The following is a 24912-nucleotide window of genomic DNA, read 5'->3' as shown; positions in this document are numbered from 1 at the left end:
CACTCACCAGCTGAGGGACATATGGGTTGTTTCCACCTTTTGGCTGTTATGAATAATGCTGCTACGAACACTGTGTACAGGTGTTTGTATGGACATATGTTTTCATTTCTGTTGGGTATATACCTAGGAATGGAACTGCTGGACCACTATTAACTTAACATTTTGAAGTACTATTAAATTCCAGAACAGTAAATTTTTTTAATGTAATTTTGAATGCTTTTAAGCAAATGTGAACTCTCTCAAATTAACACCGACTCTGTACCCAGACATTTAACACACATCCATTAGGATTTGCTTTTGACCTGGCCTCCCAGTCAATCCTTGTCAGCAAAAATGCTTGCAGGACAGATGCAAACGTTACTAGAGAAAGCAGTGTTGGATGCTACAAAGCTCTATTACAACAAAACAAGCCACGAGGTCCCCAGCATTTCACTGTAATGACCAAACTAAATGTGCTGAACACAAATTCTATTTTCTCAGCTGTCTCAGTGGAAAGGATCGATCTAGGCGTGCAGGATGAAAACCCACATGCTCAAAGTTTTGTTTTGTTTTACAGTAGGTTTAAAATGACATTCAACAAGAACATCCTTACCTCTTGCTCCTCAAAAATGGGCTGGTATTTCTCAAGTGATAATTTCCTAAGGATTCCAGTCAGCTCATCTTCAAGAGAGAAGGATGTAAAACAACCACATTTTATTATCTTTTAAAATGTATCAGAAGAATGGTCTTCAAACCTTCATACAAAGCAGCGGTAATCTTATTTCAAATGAAGTCCTACAAGGAACCCCAACCCAGAAAGCAGATCTAAGCTGCATTGCTGCAGAGGAAACTGGAGATGGATCCTGAGCTGCTTCTCAGCTACACTCTCCCCTCCACACACGTCCGTGGCATCTGCTGATACCCCAAATCAGTCTGCAAAGAGGGCATGAGGCCACGGCCAGGGCTGGCTCCCCAAAGATTGCAACCCTCAAGTTGTTGGAACTCCAGCTGCTAGGACTAAAACTGCCTCCTCCTAAGAACGTCTTTAAATGATGATTTCTTGACTGCTGGTTGCAGCACCTGCAGCAAACATTAACACCAGCAAGTCCTCAGTTCCTCAGAGACAGAACTTAAGAGAACACGCAGGCAGGCCTAAGAGCAGAGTTGGGCGTTTGGTTCAGGTGTGTGGAGCCTGTGGGCTTCCCCATGAGGGCACAGACTGGGGAAAACGGGAGCAGGTTCTGGGTATCAAGACAGCAGAGGAGGTAGGATAAAGAAAGGAGGAGACAAGACCAGCATCTGGGGGGCTGGAAGCAATACATATTCACACATTCAACAGAGATCTACCAGAGTAGGCAGTGGGGATTCAACAAGCAGGCTGTTAGATCAAACGCAAAGAGGAAGAACAGAGCAGGCAGGGATGGATAACAGAGGATGAGCAGATGCTGTTTTACAGAGGGTGATAAGGTGACACTAAAGCAGTAAAGAAAAGGACTGGGCCCTGCGCATACCTTGGGAAAAGCACTTCAGGCACTGGGAACAGCAAGTGGAAAGGCCCTGAGGCAGTGGGTACTCTTCAAAGAAGAGTGGACTGGAGGTTAGGAGGCCTGGGTTCTTTCTTTTATTTGTTCACTAATTCATTCAACAGTGACTACCAATGAGCCTGCTGCAAGCTGGGGATCAAGGTAGAAAGGTCCTTGCCTGGAAGGTGCTCACAGTGTGGCCAGGAAGACAATGACGAGGGTGAAGCTCATGCACAGCACTCACCATCAGGCACCCTGTACATGGATGACTCATTTGTGCTTTACAACAATCCCTCTTACTGTCCCCATTTACATTTGAGGAGAGTGAGACAGGGAAAGGTTAGGCATCACATCGTGGGTGAGGACATTCCACTAGTCCCTAGCACAGTAGGGATTCAAGCCCAGCTCCCGGGTCCGTTCCTAAGCTCCATGGCCTCTCATCAGTGAGGAGTGCTATGATGAAGTGAACAACAGGGACTCTGGGGACAGAGTCAGCAGCTGGCCCAGCCCAAGGGACTAGGGAAGGCTTCACGAAAAAGCTGCTACTGAACTAGTATGTGTGAGATGAATTGAGCTGCAGTCCACACAAAAATCCACTGCACTTTCATGATGCCAATCCTTGTTCCTGCTTTCCCTGCAGATACAGGGCTTTCTCCACAGTGTTTAACAACTGGCTCTCTGGGGCAAAATGCATGCATGTTTACATGTACATAAGCTTGCTGTAAATTTACCAATATAAAGAACGTGTAGCACATAATTTACAAATAATAATAAAGTATACAACATCCCTTATTGTAAATTCCATAGAGTCAATTGATTCTCACAGAGTGCTTTCATTGATTTTTGCCTAACTCTTGTACCTGCAGCTAATGAGTTGTAGTGCCGACATGAAGGATGGCTGAGACTTCTTAACGTGAACATGTAAGGCGAAAATGAAACAGCAAAGATATATATTGGAATGTCATGTGAACAACTTTGCAGAGTCAGATAATGGTTTTCAAATACCGGAAGATTATTTCCTCAACTTTTTATGCTGTTCACGTATAAGGGCTAGAGACGTGATGAGACTTTTAACTGTATGCATCATTAATATTTTCTCCATCACTTTCTTATAACTAGGCAAGGTACAAAACAATAAATCAGGCCCAGATTGGTGCTGTTCGCTGATTGCCATGGAGTAAACACCCCAATTGTGGCCAATTTTAAGCTACCAAGGTAATGTCCCCGAAGGCAGATTTATGAGATACGTACAGTAGAAGTATAACAATATATATAGTATCGCAGCCAGGAGACTAAATAACCTCAACAGGACGTGCAGTAAAATAAATTAGTACATAACACTTTTCTTTTTTAATATGACTAACATACCTTTATGTTTACTATTTTCTACCACTCGTCTGTCAGTTCATCCTACCGTGGTGGCTGATGTGTTGCTGTGATACTGGAAGCTAAGCCACCTATGGTTCGAATACCAGCAGGGTCACCCATGGTGGACAGGTTTCAGCGGTGCTTCCAGACTAAGACAAGTCCACAAGAGCCAAAGTATGACCTTGAGTATATCCCACCTGAATATAGAGACCATCTCAAGAACAGATTTGATGCACTGAACACTAATGACAGAAGACCAGATGAGTTGTGGGATGACATCAAGGACATCATAACATGCAGAAAGCAAAAGGTCATGAAAAAGACAGGAAAGAAAGAAAAGACCAAAATGGATGTCAGAAGAGATGAAGTAAAAGGGCAAAACAGAAGATTTCAAAGGATGGCTTGAGAAGACAAAGTATTATAAGGACAAAGACCTGGAGTTAGAAAACCAAAAAGGAAGCACACACTCGGCATTTCTAAACCTGAAAGAACTGAGGAAAAAATTCAAGTCTTGTGTTGCAATATTGAAGGATTCTATGGGCAAAACACAGAACGATGCAGGAAGCACCAAAAGAGGATGGAAGGAATACATACAGTCACTGTAACAAAAAGAACTGGTTGACATTCAACCATTTCAGGAGTTAGCATATGATCAAGAATCGATGCTACTGAAGGAAGAAGTCCAAGCTGCACTGAAGACAGTGGTGAAAAACAAGATTCCAGGAATTGACAGAATACCAATTGAGATGTTTCAACAAATTTATACAAAGCTGGAAGTGCTACACGTCTATGCCAAGAAATTTGGAAGACCGCTACCTGGCCAACTGACTGGAAGATACTCATATTTGTGCCTATTCCAAAGAAAGGTGATCCGACGGAATGTGGAAATTATCGAACAGTATCATCACCATCACCCGCAAGTTAAAATTTTGCTGAAGATCATTCAAAAACAGTTGCAGCAGAATATCAACAGGGAACTGCCAGAAATTCAAGCCAGATTCAGAAGAGGATGTGCAATGAGGGCTATCATCGTTGATGTCAGACGGATTTTGGCTGAAAGCAGAGAATATCAGAAAGATGTTTACCCGTGTTTTATTGACTATGCAAAGGCATTTGACTCTGTGGATCGTAACAAATTATGGATAATGTTGCAAAGAATAGGAATTACAGAACACTTAATTCTGCTCATGTGGAACCTGCACATAGACCACGAAGCAGCTGTTCAAACTGAACAAGGGATACTGCATGGTTTAAAATTAGCAAGGGAGAGGCGGGGCCAAGATGGCGGAATAGACAGACGCTTCCAGCAAGTCCTCTTAAAACAAAGACCCAAAAAAACAAGTGAAATAGGTATATTTATGAAAAGTGAGGAGCCCTGAACATCAAAGGCAAAGTTAGAAAATAAACTGAGCAGCAAGGGGAGGAAGAGACGGTTCAGAAGCAGAAAGGAGTTACCGGACCTGAATCACTGGAAGCCCTCAGGTGGTGGGCTGGTACTAGTGTTCGGCCAAAGTTTCCTCAGGGAGAAGCATCCAGCCACAAACCCTACTCACATCTCCGGAACCAGAGAAGAATGGTGCTCTCGGCAAAAGCTAAGTACCTGCATATATTTTACTGCACTCCCCGCCCCAAGCTGACTTTAGCAGCTGATTTTCCTGGGCCTGAGATAGGCCCTGTTGAGCACCTAGAGCCATTCTTCTGGCCTTGGAGAAGGAATAAACTCACAGGTGGGGGAAAAGATAATTTGCCAGCTCCACTAACCCGAGGTGCTCCGGACAGAAGCGGCTCCTGTCCAGGCATAACCAGTCCGTGGACTTTTAGTACCTTTCCCCCCTGCACGGACCTGTGTGGGCCTATTCCAGGAGAACAGGCCTTTGTTGGCAGACTACAACTGTTTCAGCTCTGCAGTGCAGAGGTGGGTGTTTAATGTTTGACACCACTTTGCCTATTAAACAGGGTCCTCACCTACCCACATCAGGGGCCTAAGGACCAGTGGCTCCACTCAGGTCACCCACCACCCCATGACAGGGGTCCAAGGATAACTGGTACCTCCCCGTCCTTACAACCAAAAACTTTGGGTGCCCATAGTCTGTATGCAGAACCCATCCACCTGTGTGCTCTAGGGAACAGGGATGTGCTTTCCTCAGAAACACTTGGGGGATGATTCTCAGCCCCCTGCCTTGTTCAACGCGTGACCCCCTGCTGCAACCAGATACTGGTACATACACTAATCACCCCTGCCCCTCTAAGATTGCAGGATAGAGCCTGTACCACACACTTGATGAGTAGCTACCTGGACACCTGAGCTGAATCCATACAAGAAAGATGAATGACTCCTCGACTGATATACCTGATAATAGCTCTAGCCACCTGGGGACAGGACGTCAGAGTTTCAAAGGTGAAAATAATCAAGCTGGCTCACTCAAGCAACCCATTTGGGTGTATCAAAATAAAATAAAGCAAGAAGCTAGGACACAGTAAGTAAACACAAAATAAACTAATACAATAACTTACATATGGCTCAGAGACAACAGTCAATATCCAATCACATAAAGAAACAGACCATGATTGCCTCCACAAGCTCTCAAAACAAAGAATCAGGGGATCTTCCAGATGAAAGTGCCTTAAGACCCCACATAGGAAACATGGTTAAGGAGGAATGACGTTGCCTCTATAAATGATCACGCTAGGTACCAAAAGATGATAAAAACAGTTGCCAAATAGAGGGGATATCAACAGCAGCATGCATCAACTCACCAAACTGGAGCCTGTGCAGTTGATTTCAACTTTTCATCACTTGCTCAGCAGAAACTGCTCCACACTTTCCTCCCAGCAGTTGCAAGAAGTGAATATGCGTTTGTGAGGGTGACATGCTCCATGACCTCACCTGCCCCTCTGATTTACGCTCCTTGGTTTGTACCTACCTGGGCCCCACCTCTCACCAAAGCTCAGCTCCCTCCTTCCAGCTCCCAGGAGCCACCAGAGAGCATTAATCGTTCCTTAATCTGTCTGGGCCCCCCCCGCAAAGCCTCCCCTCCTGCCCTAACGTCTACCCCATCTTCCTTTCCTCATTAGCCTCACAGGAGAGCGTGCACACATGCAGGTCCCGAAGTTCTCCCGGTTGTGGTGGACACTGATTGGTTTTGCTTGCCCGTATTCTTCCCCCTCCCTCCTTTGAGGGACCACTTCTCTCTCACTTGCGGTCCACAGCATCAGGAGGGCAGACTGCAACTGCAGCTCCAAAGGCAGACACATGACTCAGGCCTGGCCAATCAGCACGTTCCTCCCCCATAGACAGAGATGATCAAGGATGTGCAAATGACCCAAAGCCTTGCAAATACAGCCAAGCCAGGGCATGACCTTTAACCCTGGGATTTTGATGAACCACTGAGAAAAGCAGCACTCAAGTCACATAAAGGAACAGACCATGATCGCCTCAACAAGCTCGCAAAACAAAGAATCCAGGGATCTTCTAGATGAAAGTGCCTTCCTGGAATTACCAGAGGCAGAACACAAAAGTTTAATATACAGAACCCTTCAAGACATCAGGAAAGAAATCAGGCAATATGCAGAACAAGCCAAGGAACACACACATAAAGCAACTGAAGAAATTAAGACGATTATTCAGGAACATAATGAAAAATTTAATAAGCTGGAAAAATCCATAGACAGATAGTAATCAGAAATTCAGAAGATTAACAATAAAATTACAGAAGTAGACAATTCAATAGAAAGTCAGAGGAGCAGAACAGAGGAAGTGGAAGCAGAATTTGTGAACTTGAAGATAAAGCACTCAGCACCAATATATTTGAAGAAAAATCAGATAAAAGAATTAAAAAAAATGAAGAAACCTTAAGAATCATGTGGGGCTCTATCAAAAGAAATAACCTACAAGTGATTGGAGTACCAGAACAGGGCAGGATAACAGAAAATACAGAGAGAGTTGTTGAAGATTTGCTGGCAGAAAACTTTCCTGATATCGTGAAAGATAAGAAGATATCTATCCAAGATGCTCATCAAACTCCACATAAGGTAGATTTTAAAAGAAAGTCACCAAGACATATTATAATCAAAGTTGCCAAAACCAAAGATAAGGAGAGAATTTTAAGAGCAGCTAGGGAAAAACGAAAAGTCACCTACAAAGGAGAGTCAATAAAATCAGGAAGGGTGTGCATCATGGTTGTATCCTTTCACCGTACTTAATCTGTATGCTGAGCAAATAATCCAAGAAGCTGGACTATATGAAGAAGAATGTGGCATCAGGATTGGAGGAAGACTCATTAACAACCTGTGATATGCAAATGACATAGCCTTGCTTGCTGAAATCAAAGAGGGCTTGAAGCACTTACTGATGAAGCTTAAAGACCACAGCCTTCAGTATGGATTACGCCGCAACATAAACAAAACAAAAATCCTCACAACTGGACCAATAAGTAACATCATGATAAATGGAAAAAAGACTGAAGTTGTCATGGATTTCATTTTATTTGGATCCACAGTCAATGCCCACAGAAGGAGGAGTCAAGAAATCAAACGGCGTACTGCACTGGGCAAATCTGCTGCAAAAGAACTCTTTAAAGTGTTAAAAACCAAAGATGTCACTTTGAGGACTAAGGTGCACCTGACCCAAGCCATGGTATTTTCAATTGCCTAATTTTAGTTTTTTTAAATATGCATGTGAAAGCTGAACGATGAATAAGGAAGACTGAAGAACTGACGCCTCTGAATTATGGTGTTGGTGAAGAATATCGAATATACCATGGACTGCCAGAAGAATGAACAAATCTGCCTTGGAAGAAGTACAGCCAGAATGCTCCTTAGAAGCAAGGATGGCAAGACTTCGTGTCATGTACTTTGGACATGTTATCAGCAGGGACCAGTTCCTGGAGGAGGATAACAGTCTTGGTAAAATCAAGGGTCAATGAAAAAGAGAAGCATTTCCACCGGTGTTACCTTTGTGTCCGTAAACAAAACTCACCTACATGCTACAAGTACTTGAGGGAACTTACCAGAACATGGCTCCCTCCTTTTGCACAATGAAGATAAAAATGTAAGGTATAATCAGAGGAGGGGCGGGCTTCTGTTTGTTTAACTTAAAAAACAAAGAAACTTGTCCTAGGAATGCTATAGTATTTAAGGGCGCCTCGCAGCTCTGCTCCCAGGTTACCTGGTGGGGTTTCGGGGCCCAGGAGACTCACCCTCGTCCGTGATAGTGCCACTGCTGGAGCCCCCGCTGCTCTTGGACTGCTGATGGGATGAGGAGGAGGACACCGAGGACTCGGCAGTGTGCCCTTTGGGTGAAGGGGAGGGTGTGAGGGTGGGGGAGGTGCTTTTGGAGGTAGTCGATGTTCCAGACTGAGGCCTTTTGCTTGTCTCTAGTTTCTGCTGAAGAGAGTAAGACACACACATAAGCCATAACCTGGAGGATGGAAATTATTAAAACAGACACCCAAAAACAGGGAACATCTTTTTTTGTTGTTCTGGATGCCTTTTTCAACATTTTCTGTTTATCTTTTGTTTTCAGTAGTTTAAACATGATATGGCTATGGTGTTATTTGGTATTAATTATTTATCCTGTTCGGTGTTTTCTGCACTTCCAAGATCTGTGGTTTGGTGTCTGTCATTAACTCTGGGCAAGTCTTGGTCATTATTTCTTCTAATATTCCTTCTGTAGCATTCTTTCTCTCTTCCTTTTCCTTCAGGGTTTTCAATTACCTGAATATTAGACATTCATTCCTACAACATTTGGGTTTTCTGTTCTTATGTATGTGTTTGTGTGTTTCAGTCTGGGTAATTTCTACTGACCTACCTTCGAGTTCACTGATTCTTTCCTTGGCTGTGTCAAGTCCACTGGTAGGCCCATAAAGGCATTCCTCATCTCTGTTACTGTGTTTTTTATTTCTAGCATTCCAATTTGGCTCTTTCTTATAGTTTCTATTACTCTACTGAAAGTACCCATATGATCTTAATGCTGTCCACATTTTTCCATTAGAACCTTTAACATATTAATTGTAGCTATTTTAATTTCCCTGTCAGATAATTCCAGCATCTATGTCACATCTGAGTCTGATTCTGACGACTGTTTTGTTTCTTGGGAGTGTGCTTTTTCTTGCCCTTTCCAATGCCTTATAATTTCTCCTGAAAACTGGCTTCTCATGTAGGATAGTAGACACTAAAGTAAATAGAGTTTATACCTGCAAATAGGTATACCTTTCCTTCTGCTGGGCATTTAGTGCTCCTTCTAGCTGACTACATCCTGGAGTAGAAAAAGAAGCCCCTCCCTCAGAATTTGAAAGGTTCTTGTCAATGAGCTGCCTATATTGTCAATACATTCTTCCCTCTGCTTTTTCTCTCATTATCAGGAGATAACTAGTATAGCCCTACAAAATGGATCTACTCCAGCCAAAAGCAAAAAAACGTGACACCCTGGATATTGGGAGGAAGAAGAGTGGGTAACAGAAAATTATGTGGGATTCTCTGGAATACTGGAAGGATTCCTTAGATTCCCAGTATGGTAGACTGATTGCACAGATGGTGTCATCTGTATCCCTCCCTGGATCCACAGCCTTTGCCCTGTAACTCTGAGCTCTCCTACTGTGGGCGTACTGACTTGCTTAAGCCACTTGCTTGTTCAATGCTCATCTTCTGCCACTGCCATGAGATCATGTGCCAGCTGGCCCACTGCAAAATGGGACACATATGACCAGTCATCCTGGTCATACCAGCAGACTGCCAGATCTGTGAGTGATCCCCTGCCCCCAGACCAGAAGAACTGCCCAGCTAAGCCCAGACTAAACTGCCCACCTACAGATTCATGAGCTAAATGAATGCTGTTTGTTTTAAACCACTGAGCTTTAGGGTGGCAATAGAAAGCTGATACACCTTGTGTGCTCACTTGGGCCTCCAGAGATCTGGGAAGTACTGACGCAGACTGTGATCCCACACATTTCTGGTGTCCTCTAATGCTCACTTCATGCTAATTCTTGAACATGCAGAATTCCTGCCTTGTGAATATGCCACCAGTACAGTGAGTTGTTTGTTTTAAGTGAAGTGCAAAAACCAGATTCAGGAGGATCATATTTTGAATACTGATTTCTAATTCTTCCTAAGGGAGTCTTTGAAAAGCACTTCTTACCTCTGTTTGCTGCTTGAGCCTTTGACAGAAAACTCACTTCTGTGTCCTTTGATTTAGGGCAGTGGTTCCTAAGAGCCCTGGGCTGGGCTGGGTGCAACAGACTCTTTCGGGGAACAAACAGATTCCCCAGACCCTACCCTCAGAGTCTAATTTAGTTAGGTCTGGGTGGAGCCCAGAAACCTGAATTTTTAAACAGCTCCCCAAGGTTACAGCATTGTTATTACGTCAAGAATATCAGGTGATCGTTGAAATGGATCATTTCCCCAGTTTATTGTTTCCTGAATGCATCTTTTGACAAAGTCAATTTCCTTTCATCAGAATGTGCTTGTATATAGATTATATATGACAGATGTACCCAAGCAAGGTAACAAACCCAAAAACCCACTGCCGCCAAGTCGATTCTGACTCATAGTGACCCCATACGACAGAGTAGAACTGCCCCATAGAGCTTCCAAAGAGAACCTAGCGGATTTGAACTGCTGACCTCTTTTGTTAGCAGCCATAGCACTTAACCACTACGCCATTTATCACTTAGATCTAGCCTACCTATTTCCAACACTGATGAATGGAAGCTAATAACATCTAACATATCTAAGATCATCAAATAGAAACAAAAACTTTTAGACAACAGAGAAAAGGAAAACTCTATCAAAGCCCCAGACTAGCAGACTTACTTTATTGAGTAGCTCTGAGTTCCCTAGCAGCAAAGGCAAAAAAAGAAATACAACAGATTATATAATTCTTACTACCTAATAAAAGAAAATGTATTAAAGTATCAGTGAAGACATTTTTTTCTAGAGCTGAATTCTAAAAGAAGCACAATTACATAGTCCCATTACCCAAGTAATTTGAATGCAATGGAAAATAGGCTAATATGTAGGAAGAGAGAAACTTTTTTTGGACCTAAAGTGTAGAAGGAACCTAATTATGTAGGTCCTATTTCATAGGGGACTTGGAATAACAAAAAAGGGTCATGTACCCAACAATTGTTGGGCAGAAAATAAAAAATATTCGTCATTCATCGATTAAAACATAAATTTCTGGAGGTACTTCTGTGGTGGGCACAAGTCCAGGGATGAGGCTTTCTGGGGACCTACCTCCTCAGGAAGAAAGCTTAAGACATCTAAGAATGATGAAGAGTTAGGTTTTGCCTGGACCTGGGGTCCTTTCAGAGGAGGAAACAAGCTACTCTGCACTACTGGGGGACATCTGGTAGGGGAGGGTGCAGAAGCTGCTTCGCACTCACAACTACGTGCCCACAGCCCGGGGCTCACTCCAGTACCCAGTGGAACATCAACTCATGACAAGCGGCTCAGGAGGTGGAGGGGCAGATTCCAAAGACACTGAAAGACTTCCCATTCCACAGAGGTATTTCCCCGTCACTGCGAACTCCCTAAGAGTTAACAATGGATGACTGTAAGACAGCAAACGTATGCTCAGGCTGCAGCTATGGAGACATGGTGCCCAGATGCAGGAGGTGAGGCTCCATGCACTCTGCCCTGCCCCACAGACCTTCCTTCAGTGCTCCCCATGCCAAGCTTTTCTCTGGAGCTTTGCACATGCTGCTCTCTCACCCTGGAACAGTCTTACCACCCCTCGCCCCACGCATACCCCTTTCATCTGGCTAATCCTTCAGATCCCTGTTTAGATGTCATTGACACGCTCAGCCTGGGTAGGGACCCCCACCTGTGCCCCACAGCGTCCTCACTTCTCTACGACAGCCCCTATCATGCCGAGGTGCAACATCCCACTAGACTGTGAACGCCTTCAGGGTAGTCACCAAACCCCCTGGTCCACAGATGGACAGTGGGGTCCTCATTGCTAGCACACGGCCAGGCACAGAGCAGAGCTCAAACATGTGCACAGTGAATGAACAGGGCAGGAGCACTAACTCTACTAATGATACTGGCAACAGTACTAGCTCATGCTTACAGAGGGTTTATCATGTGCCAGGCTCCATTCTAAATGCTAAAGTGTGGGGCTGGGATTTCAGCCCTGGCAGGCTGGCTCCTGAGTCCAGGCTCTAAACCATTCTGATCTAATCAATGCACAAATGTGCACAACTTGAGGCTAACGGACCACCACGGGGGCTGCAGGAGCCTGGTACCCACCCCTCCCAACCTGGAGATGCCCTGGAGACCAGGTGGGAGCCACACGCACCTCAGCAGCGCACAGGTGTGCTCTTGGTGATGCCCACACAATTCACATGAGCCCTTCTCAGAAAGCCCAGGGAGGAGGGAGCCTGTCTTTAACCCTGTCCTACAACTGTGCCACCATCCATGCCCCCCGCACCTAGGGCCAGGTTAGGAAGCAATCTGAGTGTAGCAAGAGGAGACGACACAGAACAGCACCTTGCCACCAGGAGTGCTGCCCCCTGCAGGGGAGACTGGGGGCTCTGATGGGCTGGACCCCGGCGCCGGCCCAACAGGGCTTGACCGCTGGCTGGGCTTCTGCTCCGATAATCCAGCTGCTTTTTTCCTCTGGGCGGCGATTTGGGACAAGACACTATCTATGCTGCCACCTGAGGAAACAGAAATAGGAATGGCTGCAATGGCTGCGGAGTACTGGCAATGCAGGGGTGGTGGGCTGTCATGAGCTGACTTGGCTAAACTGGGGCCACTTGTCCTGGGCCCCCTTCCGTGTGGCTCTGGGTCAGGGCTGACCACAAGAGAACTCTGCATGAGAACTGGAGGTGAAAGTGAAGAGGCAGCTGCCACACTCTGAAGGGCGCCCTGCTCAATATGTCATTGCTTTTCCCTGTGGAACATCTAGTTCCTCTTACCAATGCCCTGCCCTTCTGACTGACAGCGACTCTGGCCCTCCACTGCATAGATGCAGCCCCTCTGCAGAGGCACCCAGCGCACCAGGGCTGCTTAGTGACTGCTCCTCACCCTCTGGCACCCCCTATTGGACCTTTATGTCCCCAGCTATCAACAAAATTGTGTAAGGTCTAATTCCATTGTAAATTCCTAACACCATAATACTCAGGATGGTTCTGCTTCCCTGGCTGGCCTGACTGGCATTGGCTCTCGTTTCCCTATGTCTACCGACAACCTTGAGTTATTATGAAAGCATGAAAGTGATAATACCCAGAACTAGGGAGGGTACTAGTGGGAAGATGCTAATAACTAACAAGTACGGAGCGTTTACTCTGTGCCAAGCAGGGTTGTAAATATCTTATACATATAAATAGAGCCATTCTGGAGGGCAAAATGCATCAAAAGCTTAAAAAGAGGCAAACCCATTGACCCAGCCATCCTGATTCTAGGGAACTTAAGTTAGGGAAATCATTGGAAGAGTAGGCAAACACAGAGGTCCAAGGATATTACGTCGTGTTGTGTTACTGTAAGGGCAAAAACCTAGGAAAAGCCTCAGTGTTCAACAAGGGGAAGGTGGTTAAATAAACCGTGATACCTCATACGAATGGATACCAGTTATTAAAAAGACGCTGTAGATATATGCGTATCAACATGAAAAGGTGTTGCCAATATAGTAACATGTGGAGAAAAAAAGTTACAAAACTTCCTGCACCTCAGTCAGGCATGTGGTTAAGGGAACCAGTTCTGAAGTCAGACTGGGTTCCGGTCCTGGCTCTGTTACTGAATAGTTGTGTGATCGTGGATGAGTTATTCAGCCTTTTCTGAGCCCCGGTTCCCTCACTTGCGAAATGGAGATAACCTTACAGGCTGTTGGGGGACCGAATGAGATCATTTATGGGAAGGTCCTGGCACTGTGCCTGGCATGCACTAAGTGCTCAATGCATTGTTATTCTGCTTCTATAAATATCTATAACATGCATAGAAAGACTTTGCAAAGATACATACCAAAACATTAACGATAATATCTAGTGGGTGAGATTATATCTTTTGTTTTCTTAAAGTTTTTGTTTCCATAAGAAGTATGCATTCTTCATATAATGGCATAAAGGGGGGGTTCCCTCCCCGCAAAGCTGGCTTAGGTTAACCCTGGACAGTCTCAGGGAGGACGGAGAAGTACATTTTAACCATAAAATATCTGTGGGGAACAATGCAAGTCCTGTCAACTTGCTGTGTGACCCTGGGCAAAGCTCTTGCCCACTCTGAACTTCAGTTCCTTATTTTTCAGTGAAAGGGCTGGATGAGAAGCTAAGCTTTTATCTTCTAGGCTTTTAAACATCATAAAAACACCAGGCATTTAAGTTCTTATAAAGTTTTACAAGAAAATAAAGCATTATGGGCTTCATTTCCTCCCCCTGCAAAGAAAATGCATAAAACAACCCCAAGTACTGACCCCACTGAAATATCCCTTAACCACATTAAGGAGAAAGACATATGTATGCGTTAGTTCTGGGATGATCCCCAGGCCAAGCACAGGAGGAGTTCACACCCTCAGCCCCAAGGGATCTTCCCCCTCCCGAGTCACCTCTTGCCCTGAAACCTACCTGAGCGGTTATGCAGCTCCCCACCATGTCTGCTAACACCCCCCACCCCACTGGAGCCGCCGGAGGAATGAGGCGAGTGGTTGAAGTTTCCAGAATTGGTGGGAGATGCTGGGCTCCTGGAGAGAGTTGGGAATTTAACGGGCCTGATGGGAGCCTGCAAGAAAAAGGTGGGTGGTACGGTCAGGGTTTGCTGTTCCTTTCTCCAGGCTCAGAGTGCCAGTGCGGAGGGACCCTGGAATTCTGCCGGTCCAACCTCTACTCGCACCACACAGCACATCCTTGCCAATCGGTGCTCAGCCTACTTGAAGTCACAAAGGGGTGGCGGCTCCCGTCCGTCTGCTGACAGCCCAGCCCTTAGACAGTTCTCCTCAGGCTGAGCTCCTAGGACATCACCATTTCCCCACGGGTCACCCTGCTTTCAGTCTTACCCAGCTCTTTGTTGTTGGTTGTTGCCATCGATTTCAACTCATAGTGGCCCGATAGGACAGAGTAGAACTGCCCCATAGGGTTTCCTAGGCTATAACCTTTACGGAAGAGCTCAGCTGCTAACTAAAAGGTCAGCAGTTCGAATCCAGAAGTTGCTTCTTGGAAACCCCATGGGGCAGTTCTATTCTGTCCTATAGGGTGGCTACGAGCCAGAATCAATTCGATGGCAAAAAGTTTTTTTTGTCTTACTCTTTATGGAAGCAGACTGCCACATCATTCTCCTGCGGAGTGGCTGGTGGGTTCAAACCAATCTTTTGGTTAGCAGCTGAGCGCTTAACCATGGTATCACCCAACTCTCGTGCTGAGAAAACCTGACCATATTGGTCCTTGAAAAACCTCAGAAGGCCCCTGTCACAACCAGGACAAAATCCAGCCCCTTCGGCATTGCCCGAGCCTGCTTCTACGTTGCTGCCCCCACAGGTCCCAAAGCCTGAATGTGCCTCTCCACATCCTTCACGGCCTAGCCCCAAGTCACTGCCTCGTGAAGCCTTTCCCCAGCCCAGTCCCTGGTGCCCAGTGCTCCTGGTCATGCCCCTCTCCAACCCAGCCTCCCTCCACCCTTTGCTTTACTCTCTGCTCCAGTCACACCGGTCTCCTCTGGGTTCCTTGATGCATAAAGCCTGCCAGCCAATGACTTACAGTGTCCGTGTTGCCGCTGCCCATGGTGTGGCCCCTGCTGACTCTGTGGGGCAGCACAGTCTTCGTGGGGTCAGCCTTCCTGTTGTGACATGTCCGGGATCGATCAGAGCTCCACAGCTCAAAACTGGAAGGGGGCAAGAAAGGGGGGATGACTGCCTTCAGCTTGTCGCTTGGGAGTCTGGTGTAGGGGGCTCCATTTCGAAGCTGAAAAAGACAGGCTGTGGATTAGAAAAGCCCCAGGAGGGCTCCAGGGGAAAGACTCCAGGTTGATCCTGCTTCTCAGGGAATGGCACCACCACCCACCCCTCCACCTAGCCAGAAACCACAGCAGTGTCCTCAGCTCTCCTCCCAGCAACCAAGCAGTACTCACACCTGCCTGGCTCCAGCTCCCAGCTGCAGCAGGATCAGGACAGGGACATGGGACTCCGGAGGCTAGGCGGGCATGGAGGAGGGGCACCCGAGCTACAGTAACAGAGGGCGCTGTGGAGGAGGGCACTGAGCTGAGCCCAGTGACAACAGGCTTGGGCACTCCAGGCAGAGGGTGGAAAGGCCCAAGGCAAGGAGCAGGACAAGTTCTGCAGAACCGCCAGGAGATCAGTGTGACCAGAGTTGGGGATTTCAGGAGGAAGGGGCAGGGGATGAGGGGGCTGGAGGCCCAGCTCTCACAGGCCCTGTGAGCTGAGTACACACTCCCTTCTCCATTCCACCACGTCCCCCGCCACGTCAGCCACACCTCCCACTGCTGACATTTCACTGTAATTTAATTTTGCGTTTGAAATGTGATTTGAGGTCAGCATAAAATCTGTACCATGATGACTGCTGATGATCAAGGAAGCACATCCATACAGTCCCCACTAGCTTTAATTAAGAAAAGACCATGAACTTGATGCCAGATGGAGCTTTGCGGGGAAGGGCATCCCACAGCTAAACCCGCCTCGGGAGCCGGGCAGGCAGGCGTCTCAGTGCCCATGGCTATAAAGGCCCACTCAGCTGGGTGCCCGGCCATCCACCATCTGCCATGGGCAGATGGGCAGGCGCACTGGTGCCCTCTGTAGGGCACAAGGAGTCAGGACAGGAGAGTGCCAGGGCAGGAAGAGCAGGTATCTGGGTTCCCACCCTAAGCCTGTCCTGCTTTGCTCCAACTCTGTGAACAAGTGCTACCCCTCTATGGACCTCAGCAACTGTACCCAGCATATGGGGGTTAGACTGGAAGATGCCAATTTCACTACCAGGGGTGAGAGTCTAAACCACTGCAACCTTCATAACACCCTTGACCCTAGAGGTCCATGTCTAGATACCTATTCTGAGGAAATAATCAGGCAAGTAGGCAAAGCTGAGGGATAAGGATATTTGTCAGAGCCCTGATAAAAGAACAAAAAACTAGAAAACTTCAAAGTCCAACAGGTCGGGCTTAGATAAAGAGGTAAAGACAAGCCCCCATGATAGAATACTGTATCACGCAGCCAGGAAATGTGACATGGCTAAAGAATGTTTGCTGTTGTTAGCTGCTGTTTAGTCAATTCCGACTCATGGCGACCCCATGTGCAGAGCAGAACTGCTCCATAAGGTTTTCAAGCCTATGACCTTTTGGAAACAGATTGCCAGACCTGTCTTCTGAAGCACCCGTGAGTGGGTTTGAACCACCAATCTTTCGGCTAGTAGTTGAGCACTTAACTGTGCTACCCAGGGACAAAGGATGTTTAATGACATGGGAAACATGGTCATGATAGGTGGTTAAAAAATAAGGTTCAACACAATATGCAGAAAAGAAGAGCATCTATCTCGAAGATTTCTTTGCAAATACCTTTTTCAGCAACATAAATGGTGACTATACGCATGGACCTTGCCAGATGGAATACACAGGAATCAAATCGACTACATCTGTGGAAAGAGACCATGGAAAAGCTCAATATCATCAGTCAGAACAAGGCCAGGGGTCGACTACAGAAGAGATCATCAATTACTTACATGCAAGTTCAAGTTGAAGCTGAAGAAAATTAGAACAAGTCCATGAGAGCCAAAGTACGACCTTGAGTACACCCCAGCTGAATTTAGAGACCATCTCAGAATAGATCCGACGCATTGAACACTAATGATGGAAGACCAGACAAGCTGTGGAATGACACTGAGGACATCACCCATGAAGAAAGCAAGAGGTCATTAAAAAGACAAGAAAGAAAGAAAAGACCAAAATGGATGTCAGAAGAGACTCTGAAACTTGCTCTAGAATGTAGAATTATTAAAACGAAAGGAAGAAATGATGAAGTAAAAGAGTTAAAAAGAAGATTTTAAAGGGTGGCTCGAGAAGACAAAGTAAAATATTGTAATGACATGTGCAAAGACCTCGAGATAGAAAACTATACGGGAAGAATACACTTGGCATTTCTCAAGCTGAAAGAAAAGAAGAAAAATTTCAAGCCTAGAGTTGTAATATTGAAGGATTCTATGGGGAAAATGGAAACCCTGGTGGCGTAGTGGTTAAGTGCTACGGCTGCTAACCAAAGGGTTGGCAGTTCGAATCCACCAGGCGCTCCTTGGAAACTCTATGGGGCAGTTCTACTCTGTCCTATAGGGTCGCTATGAGTCAGAATCAACTCGACAGCACTGGGTTTGGTTTTTTTGGTTTTATGGGGAAAATATCAAACAACGCAGGAAGCAGCAAAAGAAGATAGAAGGAATACAGAGTCGCTGTACCAAAAAGAATTCGTTGATGTTCAACCATTTCAGGAGACAGCATATGATTAAGAACCAATGGTACTAAAGGAAGAAGTTCAAGCTGCACTGAAGGTATTGTTGAAAAACAAGGTTTCAGAAATTGATGGAATACAGATGTTTCAACCAACAGATTTGGAGCTGAAGTGCTCACTTGTCTATGTCAAGAAATTTGAAGGACACCTACCTGACTGACTGACTGGAAGAGATCCATATTTGTGCCCATTCCAAAGAAAGATGACCTAACAGAATGAGGAAATTATTGAACAATATCGTTAATATCACACTCAAGTACAATTTTGCTGAAGATCATTCAAAAATGGCTGCAGCAGTACATCAACAGGGAATAGCCAGAAATTCAAGCCTATTCAGAAGAGGATGTGGAACAAGGGGTATCACTGCTGATGTCAAACAGATCCTGGCTGAAAGCAGAGAATACCAGAAAGGTCTACCTGTGCTTTACTGAATATGCAAAGGCATTTGACTGTGTGGGTCATTAACAAATTATGACTAACATTGTGAAGAATGGGAATTCCAGAACACTTAATTGTGTTCATGTGGAACCTGTACACAGACCAAGAGGCAGTAGTTCGAACAGAACAAGGGGATACTGCGTGGTTTAAAGTCAGGAAAGGTATGCGTCAGGGTTGTACCCTTTCACCTGCTTATTCAGTTTGTATGCTGAGCAAATAATCTGAGAAGCTAGACTATATGAAGAAGAATGCAGCAACTGGATTGGAGGAAGACTCATCAACAACCTGCGATATGCAGCTAACAAAACCTTGCCTGCTGAAAGTAAAGAGGACTGGAAGCACTTAAAAATGAGGATCAAAGACCATAGCCTTCAGTATGGATTACACATCAACAAAAAACAAAAATCCTCACAAATGGACCAATAAGCAACATCATGATAAATGGAGAAAAGATTGAAGTTGCCAAGGATTTCATTTTACTTGGATCCACAATCAACACCCACAGAAGCAGGAGTAGAGAAATCAAATGACGTATATCATTGGGCAAATCTGCTGCAAAAGACTTCTTTAAAGTGTTAAAAGGCAAAGGCATCACTTTGAGGACTAAAGTGTGCCTGACCCACTGGAAGCAGCAGTCGAGAAATCAAATGACGTGTTACATTGGGCAAATCTACTGAAAAGATTTCTTTGAAGCTTTAAGGTGTGGCTAAGGTGCACCTGACCCAAGCTATGGTGTTCTCAGTTGCATCATATGCATGTAGAAGCTGGACAATGAATAAGGAAGACCAAAGAAGAATTGATGCCTTTTAATTATGGTGTTGGCGAAGAATACTGAATATACTATGGACTACCAGAAGAATGAATAAACCTGTCTTGGAACAAGTACAGCCAGAAAGCTCCTTAGAGACAAAATTAGTGAGATTTCGTCTCACATACTTTGGATATGTTATGAGGAGGGACCGGTCCCTGGAGAAGGACATCATGCTTGGTAAAGTCGAGTGTCCCTTGACTTTACCAGTGAAAAAGAGGAAGACCCTCAATGAGATGGACTGACACTGTGGCTACAATGGGCTCAAGTGTAACAACGATTGTGAGGATGACTCAGGACCAGGCGGTGTTTTGTTCTATTGTACATGGGGTCTCTATGAGTCAGAACGGACTTGATGGCACCTAACAACAACAGCAACATCTCGCAGGTTAAAAGAGTTAGTATATGTAAGGTCCTTTGAATAGTGACTGACAGTAAATGCTGTGTTAGGTGTTTGCTATTATTACATATAATGTAATATCATGCTCTGCAGATGTTAAAAAACACTTAGGAAAATTACTCAAAAGATATACACAGCAAAATGTCACTCATGATTATATCTTTCCTGGGCTTTCCAAGATTTCTACAATAGCATTTCTGGCTTTATACTGAACGTTTAATTACTCATTTAATAGCATTATCAAATGTCTGGCAGTACAAGCTCCCACAGTCAGTGTGTAGAGACCCTGATTTACCCCTATTGGTGGTGGGGTGTGGCGGGGCTGATCCTGGTCCACATGCTGAGCACCATGATCCCTAGCAATATAGCTGTGATTCTGGTTATCCCTGCCCTGTGACCACCTCTGCTCCTGTCTCCTCTCCAATACTGCCCTCTCCTGGCCAGCTTCCAAAGTAAGGTCTCAGCATTGAAGGGACCAGAGTCTCCATCCACTAGGCTTTCCTTTCAGAGAGGAGGAAAATGAAGCCCAGAGAGGTGAGGTAACATATCCAAGACCACACAGAAAATAAATGAGAGCTTATCCTGGGCCAGGCACTATGCTACGAACTTCCTGGGGATGATTCCATTTAATAACCACAACCACCCCATGAGGGATATTACCCCTAAGTCAGAGATTGCTAACTGTTCCCAGTATCTCTCTCCCATACCTTCCTTAGTAATGCTACCACTGATTTTTAGATGGGCACATGCCACCTAGAGCAAAGGCTTCATTTCCCAGCCTCCTATGCAGTGTGACGTGGCCATGTGACTAAGTTCTAGCCCATGAGATGGAAGCAGAAGCCACATGTGGCAGTTTCCGGGTAACTTCCTTAAAAGACAGCTGGTATTTGCCTATGGCTGCCTCTTCTCCCCTCCTCTTTTCTGCTGGCTGGAATGAGGCAGTGATAGCCAGAGCTCCAGCAGCCATCTCGGGCCATAAGACAACCTTGGTAATGGAAGCCATGCATGTCAGGCCAACAAGATAGAAGCAAACATGGTCCCTAACTCCACAAAGCACTGTACCAGTCCCGAACTTCATTTACTTGAGAGAAATTAAGTTTCTCTCTTATTTATGCCACTGCTATTTGGGTGTTTTCTGTTACTCATAGCTGAACCTATTCCCAATAGATCTCCAGTTCACTGATTAGGGAACTGAGGCCTCTCTCAGCCTGGACACATACCCTCCTCTTTGATGCTTCTCCCCGACTCTCCATGACCAAAACGGTGAGTCTTCCTGTCCAATATCACCCAGCAATTACTTCCCTTTCGATCTCTCTGTCCCAGTGCTGCCTTCCCTGAGAACGTGACCAGGGCTTACATCAGCCACTAAGCACCAGCACAGCCTCACAGGTTCCGATTCATCAATGATCCAGCTGTACCCAGCCTCTGTCCACTGCTAAAGTTTCAGATCATCAACCCCAGCTGTGACCACCATCAAGACAGACAAGCGTCCACGTGCCTCCTTGTAAATCAATCTAATGATTGGCTGGAGCACACTGGGGACCTGAAGGGCTTTTAGAAAACCCCACACTCACCATGGTTGTCAATAATGCATCTTCCTTTTCTCCTCTTGTGCTCCCAGGACCTAAGAGACAAATGGAAGTTTTCTGAAATGACCTCCCGAAGTGTCCAGGGCATGAGGATGAGTGACTGGGCCGGCCTTCATCCTGGAAAACCAACTCCCCTGGGTGATTAAATATGTATTAATAATTGATATTCAATATTTTAATAGAAGGAAGGCATTTTAAAGGTATTTCAGAGCACGTTTTCAGCTTTTCCATAAACCACTGCTGCGCTGAGTCAGACACTGGGGCACCCAGCTCAATAATCTGTCTCCAACAACGGTGCCAGAGGAGCCAGTGTGGGTGAGGAGAATCTGACCGACTGCTAGGAGGGATCGCACTGAAGCAACTTCCCAATCAGCATGGGAATCTCCTCAGCACCCTGACAAAAGTCATCCAGTCTGTTGAATACCTCCAGTAATGGGGAGCTCATTATCCCACCTAAGGTAATATATGCTATTTTAAGACACTCTCAGTGCCAGAGACCAATCTCATTTGATAGGTGGTTTTCTCCACCTATCAATGGCCGGAGAGAGGCAGTGACTGACCTAGCACCCCTCAGCAGCGGGTATGGGACAGGAACCTGGGACTCTTGTACTGGCCAGTGCTTCCCCATCTACCGCACTGACAGTTGTTGAGCCCCTGCCTACGTCTCTTTCTTGTCAGCCCAGCCATTCAGCTCCAGTACCACGAGTCTAGGGAAGAGGACAAAGGGCAAAGGATGGGGCTTTGGGACCATTCTGGAAACTCTCCCACACATGCAGCCTTCCTTACCATTGCCTTTGGTGGTGGGGGCCACGTGGGGGAACCCAGAGCGACTACTCTTGTCATGGGGGGCCGCTCTCATGGTAGAGTCCAGCGCCGGCTCAGGGTCATCACAGAAAGGGAAAGGCTGGTTGCTGGACAGCCCACGGGGCAGTGTCTGCATCAGCTTCAGCTTCCGGAACCGATTGGACATGCGATTCCACCATGACTGCCGAGGGGACGCAGAGCAGAAGTCACGCTATAGGAAGAGCTGGAGGAGGCACCTGGCTAAGGGGTAGTGATAGACTGCACACATGCTTCTCCTCCCTTCCTGAGCCCACGGCAGGCATGGCCAACAGATCATAGCACCCTTTCCTAATATGCCATGGTTAGCCTCGAAATCCTTCCTGACCAGGTGGCCATTTCCAGTAGACTGGAGGTGGCAGTAAAACCTATTTGCCATTCCTCATCTATTTAATACCCTCACTGCACAGATTGAGAAATGGAGATAGAGGCAGGGGCGCCAACTTGCTTGAGGCATGACAGAGGCAGACAGACGGATGCAGAGGCAACTCCAAATGTCTTAACATCTATCACTGTTTAACCTCCTCCCCCATCCCAGTGACGAAGACGTGAGAAGTGTCACGGGGCCCACACCAAGGCCTGGGTCATCTGCTCCTGCAGCTAGCCCCACCCCACCTGCAGAGGACAGAGGCCAACCCCAGGGTGTCCTACTGACCCCATGACCCTATGACATGTCAGAGGTTAGGGAGGCTGGAAGGGCCTGACCTACAGAGATGGCAGTAAGGATAGGGTGAAGGGATACACGTAAACAATACCAGGAGGAGGGATCCCGAAGCTGGTGTGGGTGACAGGCATGGGAAGAATGCCAAGTGTGCTGGTCAGAGAAGGGTGCTGGTACCCCAGACACAACTGGGTGGTCAGGAGAAAAGGCGTGGTTTTTGTTTTGTTTTTTTCAAGAAAAAGCTAAGTTTGATTTCAGACAAGTAGAGCAGAATGAGGATGGCCAGAAGAGCAAACAGAGCACTCAGCTTGCAGTTAGAAAGAACCAACTAGAGGCTGTTCTGGGTTTTCCAGGAAGAAGCTGATGGGGGCCAATGGACTGCAGGGGACCCTGGAGCAGTGTGATCAGCAAACATTCCTACACACTAAAGCAGAGGCCACCACAGGTCACCTGGCAGGGGCTTTAAAAAATTAAAGGTGGGAGGAATTTTAACAGGTTCCCTATATTTATAAATTGAGATTTCATATTGGAATCTGGGTTTCTGGTTTCTCTTGAAAAACATGGAAAAGATCTGGCCACATGGACCCACATTCCTGTGAAGCAACCACTGCTGCCACTTTAGATGGTTTCGGTCACCCCAATTTGCACCAGTTCCATCATTCCCTATTGCTCACTCCCAGCTCAAGTTCTCCCCTCCCCCACTGGGACTCTCCCAACCTGAACCAGCCCTGAGTCAACAGGAAGTGGCAGGCACCCCCTAGCCCCCATCTCCTTGGCCCTGGCTCTCCGAACTTCATGCCCTTTAAGATAGGAAAAGCAAACCTTAAGTCCACCCTTGTCATCGGGCAACACTGGGATGTTCCAGGGCTGTCTGGCCTTTGAGTGGGGCAGAGGTGGCTGGTGCGTGGGCCGGCCTTTGTCTTTATTCACCTGCATGCAGACAGATGCCAGCAGTCGAACAAGTTCCGTGTCTATGGACACAAAAGGCAGCATTTTACCTGCAAATATGACTGTCTGGCCATGGGCAGAGGACCCAAGAGAATCCCCATTGACCTTAGAACTCAGCCCTGCAGCTCCAGGGTTTGTATTCCCATCAGAATGTAAAGATGGTAAGCAACTCTGCATCTGATCTTCAAAAGGTGGCAAAGAGAGACTGGCAGGGCTGTCATCAGCCTGCTTATCCAGAATGAAGACCAGAAGCCCTCTCCCACCGGGAAGGCAGGGGGTGGCACGTCCAAACAGACAGGCTCCACAGCCAGACTGCACAGGTTCTGATTCTGCCGGCGCAACCCGCGGGCTGGGCCATCACAGATCAACCGTGCAGCCTTTCTGTGTGCCTCTGCACAAGGGGGATGTCATCAGTACCCCCTCCACAAAGGTGTCTGAGGGTTAGGGGGGGATTCCTGTAGAGTGCTTAGGAGTACCTGGCACATGGTAAGTGCGTAAGAAAGGTTAGATATTAGGAGTTATTAACAACTCAACTAGGTTAAGAGAAAGCGTCAAAAAACAGTGAGCTTGCAAACTTTTACCTAATGCACAATAAAAAACATATACACATATATATCAGAAAATACTCCAAACCGTGTATCTGAGAGTGTTATTCTCTCAAAAATTGTTTCCTTTTTCCCCCTCCAAGTGTTCAATAATGAGTGTGTGCTTCTTTGATAAATCAGGAGCGTAAACTTCACTTAAAAACCCACTAGGGAAAAAAAACCCACTACGGGTAGAATGTTTTATTGGGAAAGGCAGTAGGAAGCTGGAAGTTAGGAGACGGGATATATTGAAAGAGACGAGTCCCTCAGAAAAAAACCTGTGTGCAATCCAGCCAGGGTTGCTGGAGGACTCTAATTCCGAAAATGTCAACTCCTGGCATATGAAA

At 46.2% G+C, this 24912-nt stretch overlaps 1 protein-coding gene across 4 annotated transcripts in view; it reads right to left on the bottom strand.

Moving 5' to 3' along the window:
* ANKS6 (ankyrin repeat and sterile alpha motif domain containing 6) overlaps positions 1–24912 on the bottom strand; it is a 61019-nt gene that overhangs the window by 17902 nt on the left and 18205 nt on the right. For 3 of the 4 annotated variants that reach the window (XM_010587807.3, XM_010587806.3, XM_064291675.1), the window contains exons 6-13: positions 23856–24004; positions 22319–22517; positions 21518–21567; positions 15551–15754; positions 14426–14579; positions 12357–12526; positions 8069–8255; positions 593–660 (exon numbers count right to left, since the gene is read on the bottom strand). In XM_010587807.3, the coding sequence (XP_010586109.2) occupies positions 593–660; positions 8069–8255; positions 12357–12526; positions 14426–14579; positions 15551–15754; positions 21518–21567; positions 22319–22517; positions 23856–24004 (1181 nt within the window). The remainder of the gene's footprint in view (positions 1–592; positions 661–8068; positions 8256–12356; positions 12527–14425; positions 14580–15550; positions 15755–21517; positions 21568–22318; positions 22518–23855; positions 24005–24912) is intronic. The other variant, XM_003407570.4, reaches the window with a different exon arrangement.

This window comes from Loxodonta africana, chromosome 9 (assembly GCF_030014295.1).
Source record: "Loxodonta africana isolate mLoxAfr1 chromosome 9, mLoxAfr1.hap2, whole genome shotgun sequence".
NCBI classification, from domain to species: domain Eukaryota; kingdom Metazoa; phylum Chordata; class Mammalia; order Proboscidea; family Elephantidae; genus Loxodonta; species Loxodonta africana.
The sequence above is the reverse complement of the archived record's forward strand: the minus strand, read 5'-3'. Positions and strand labels throughout refer to the sequence as shown.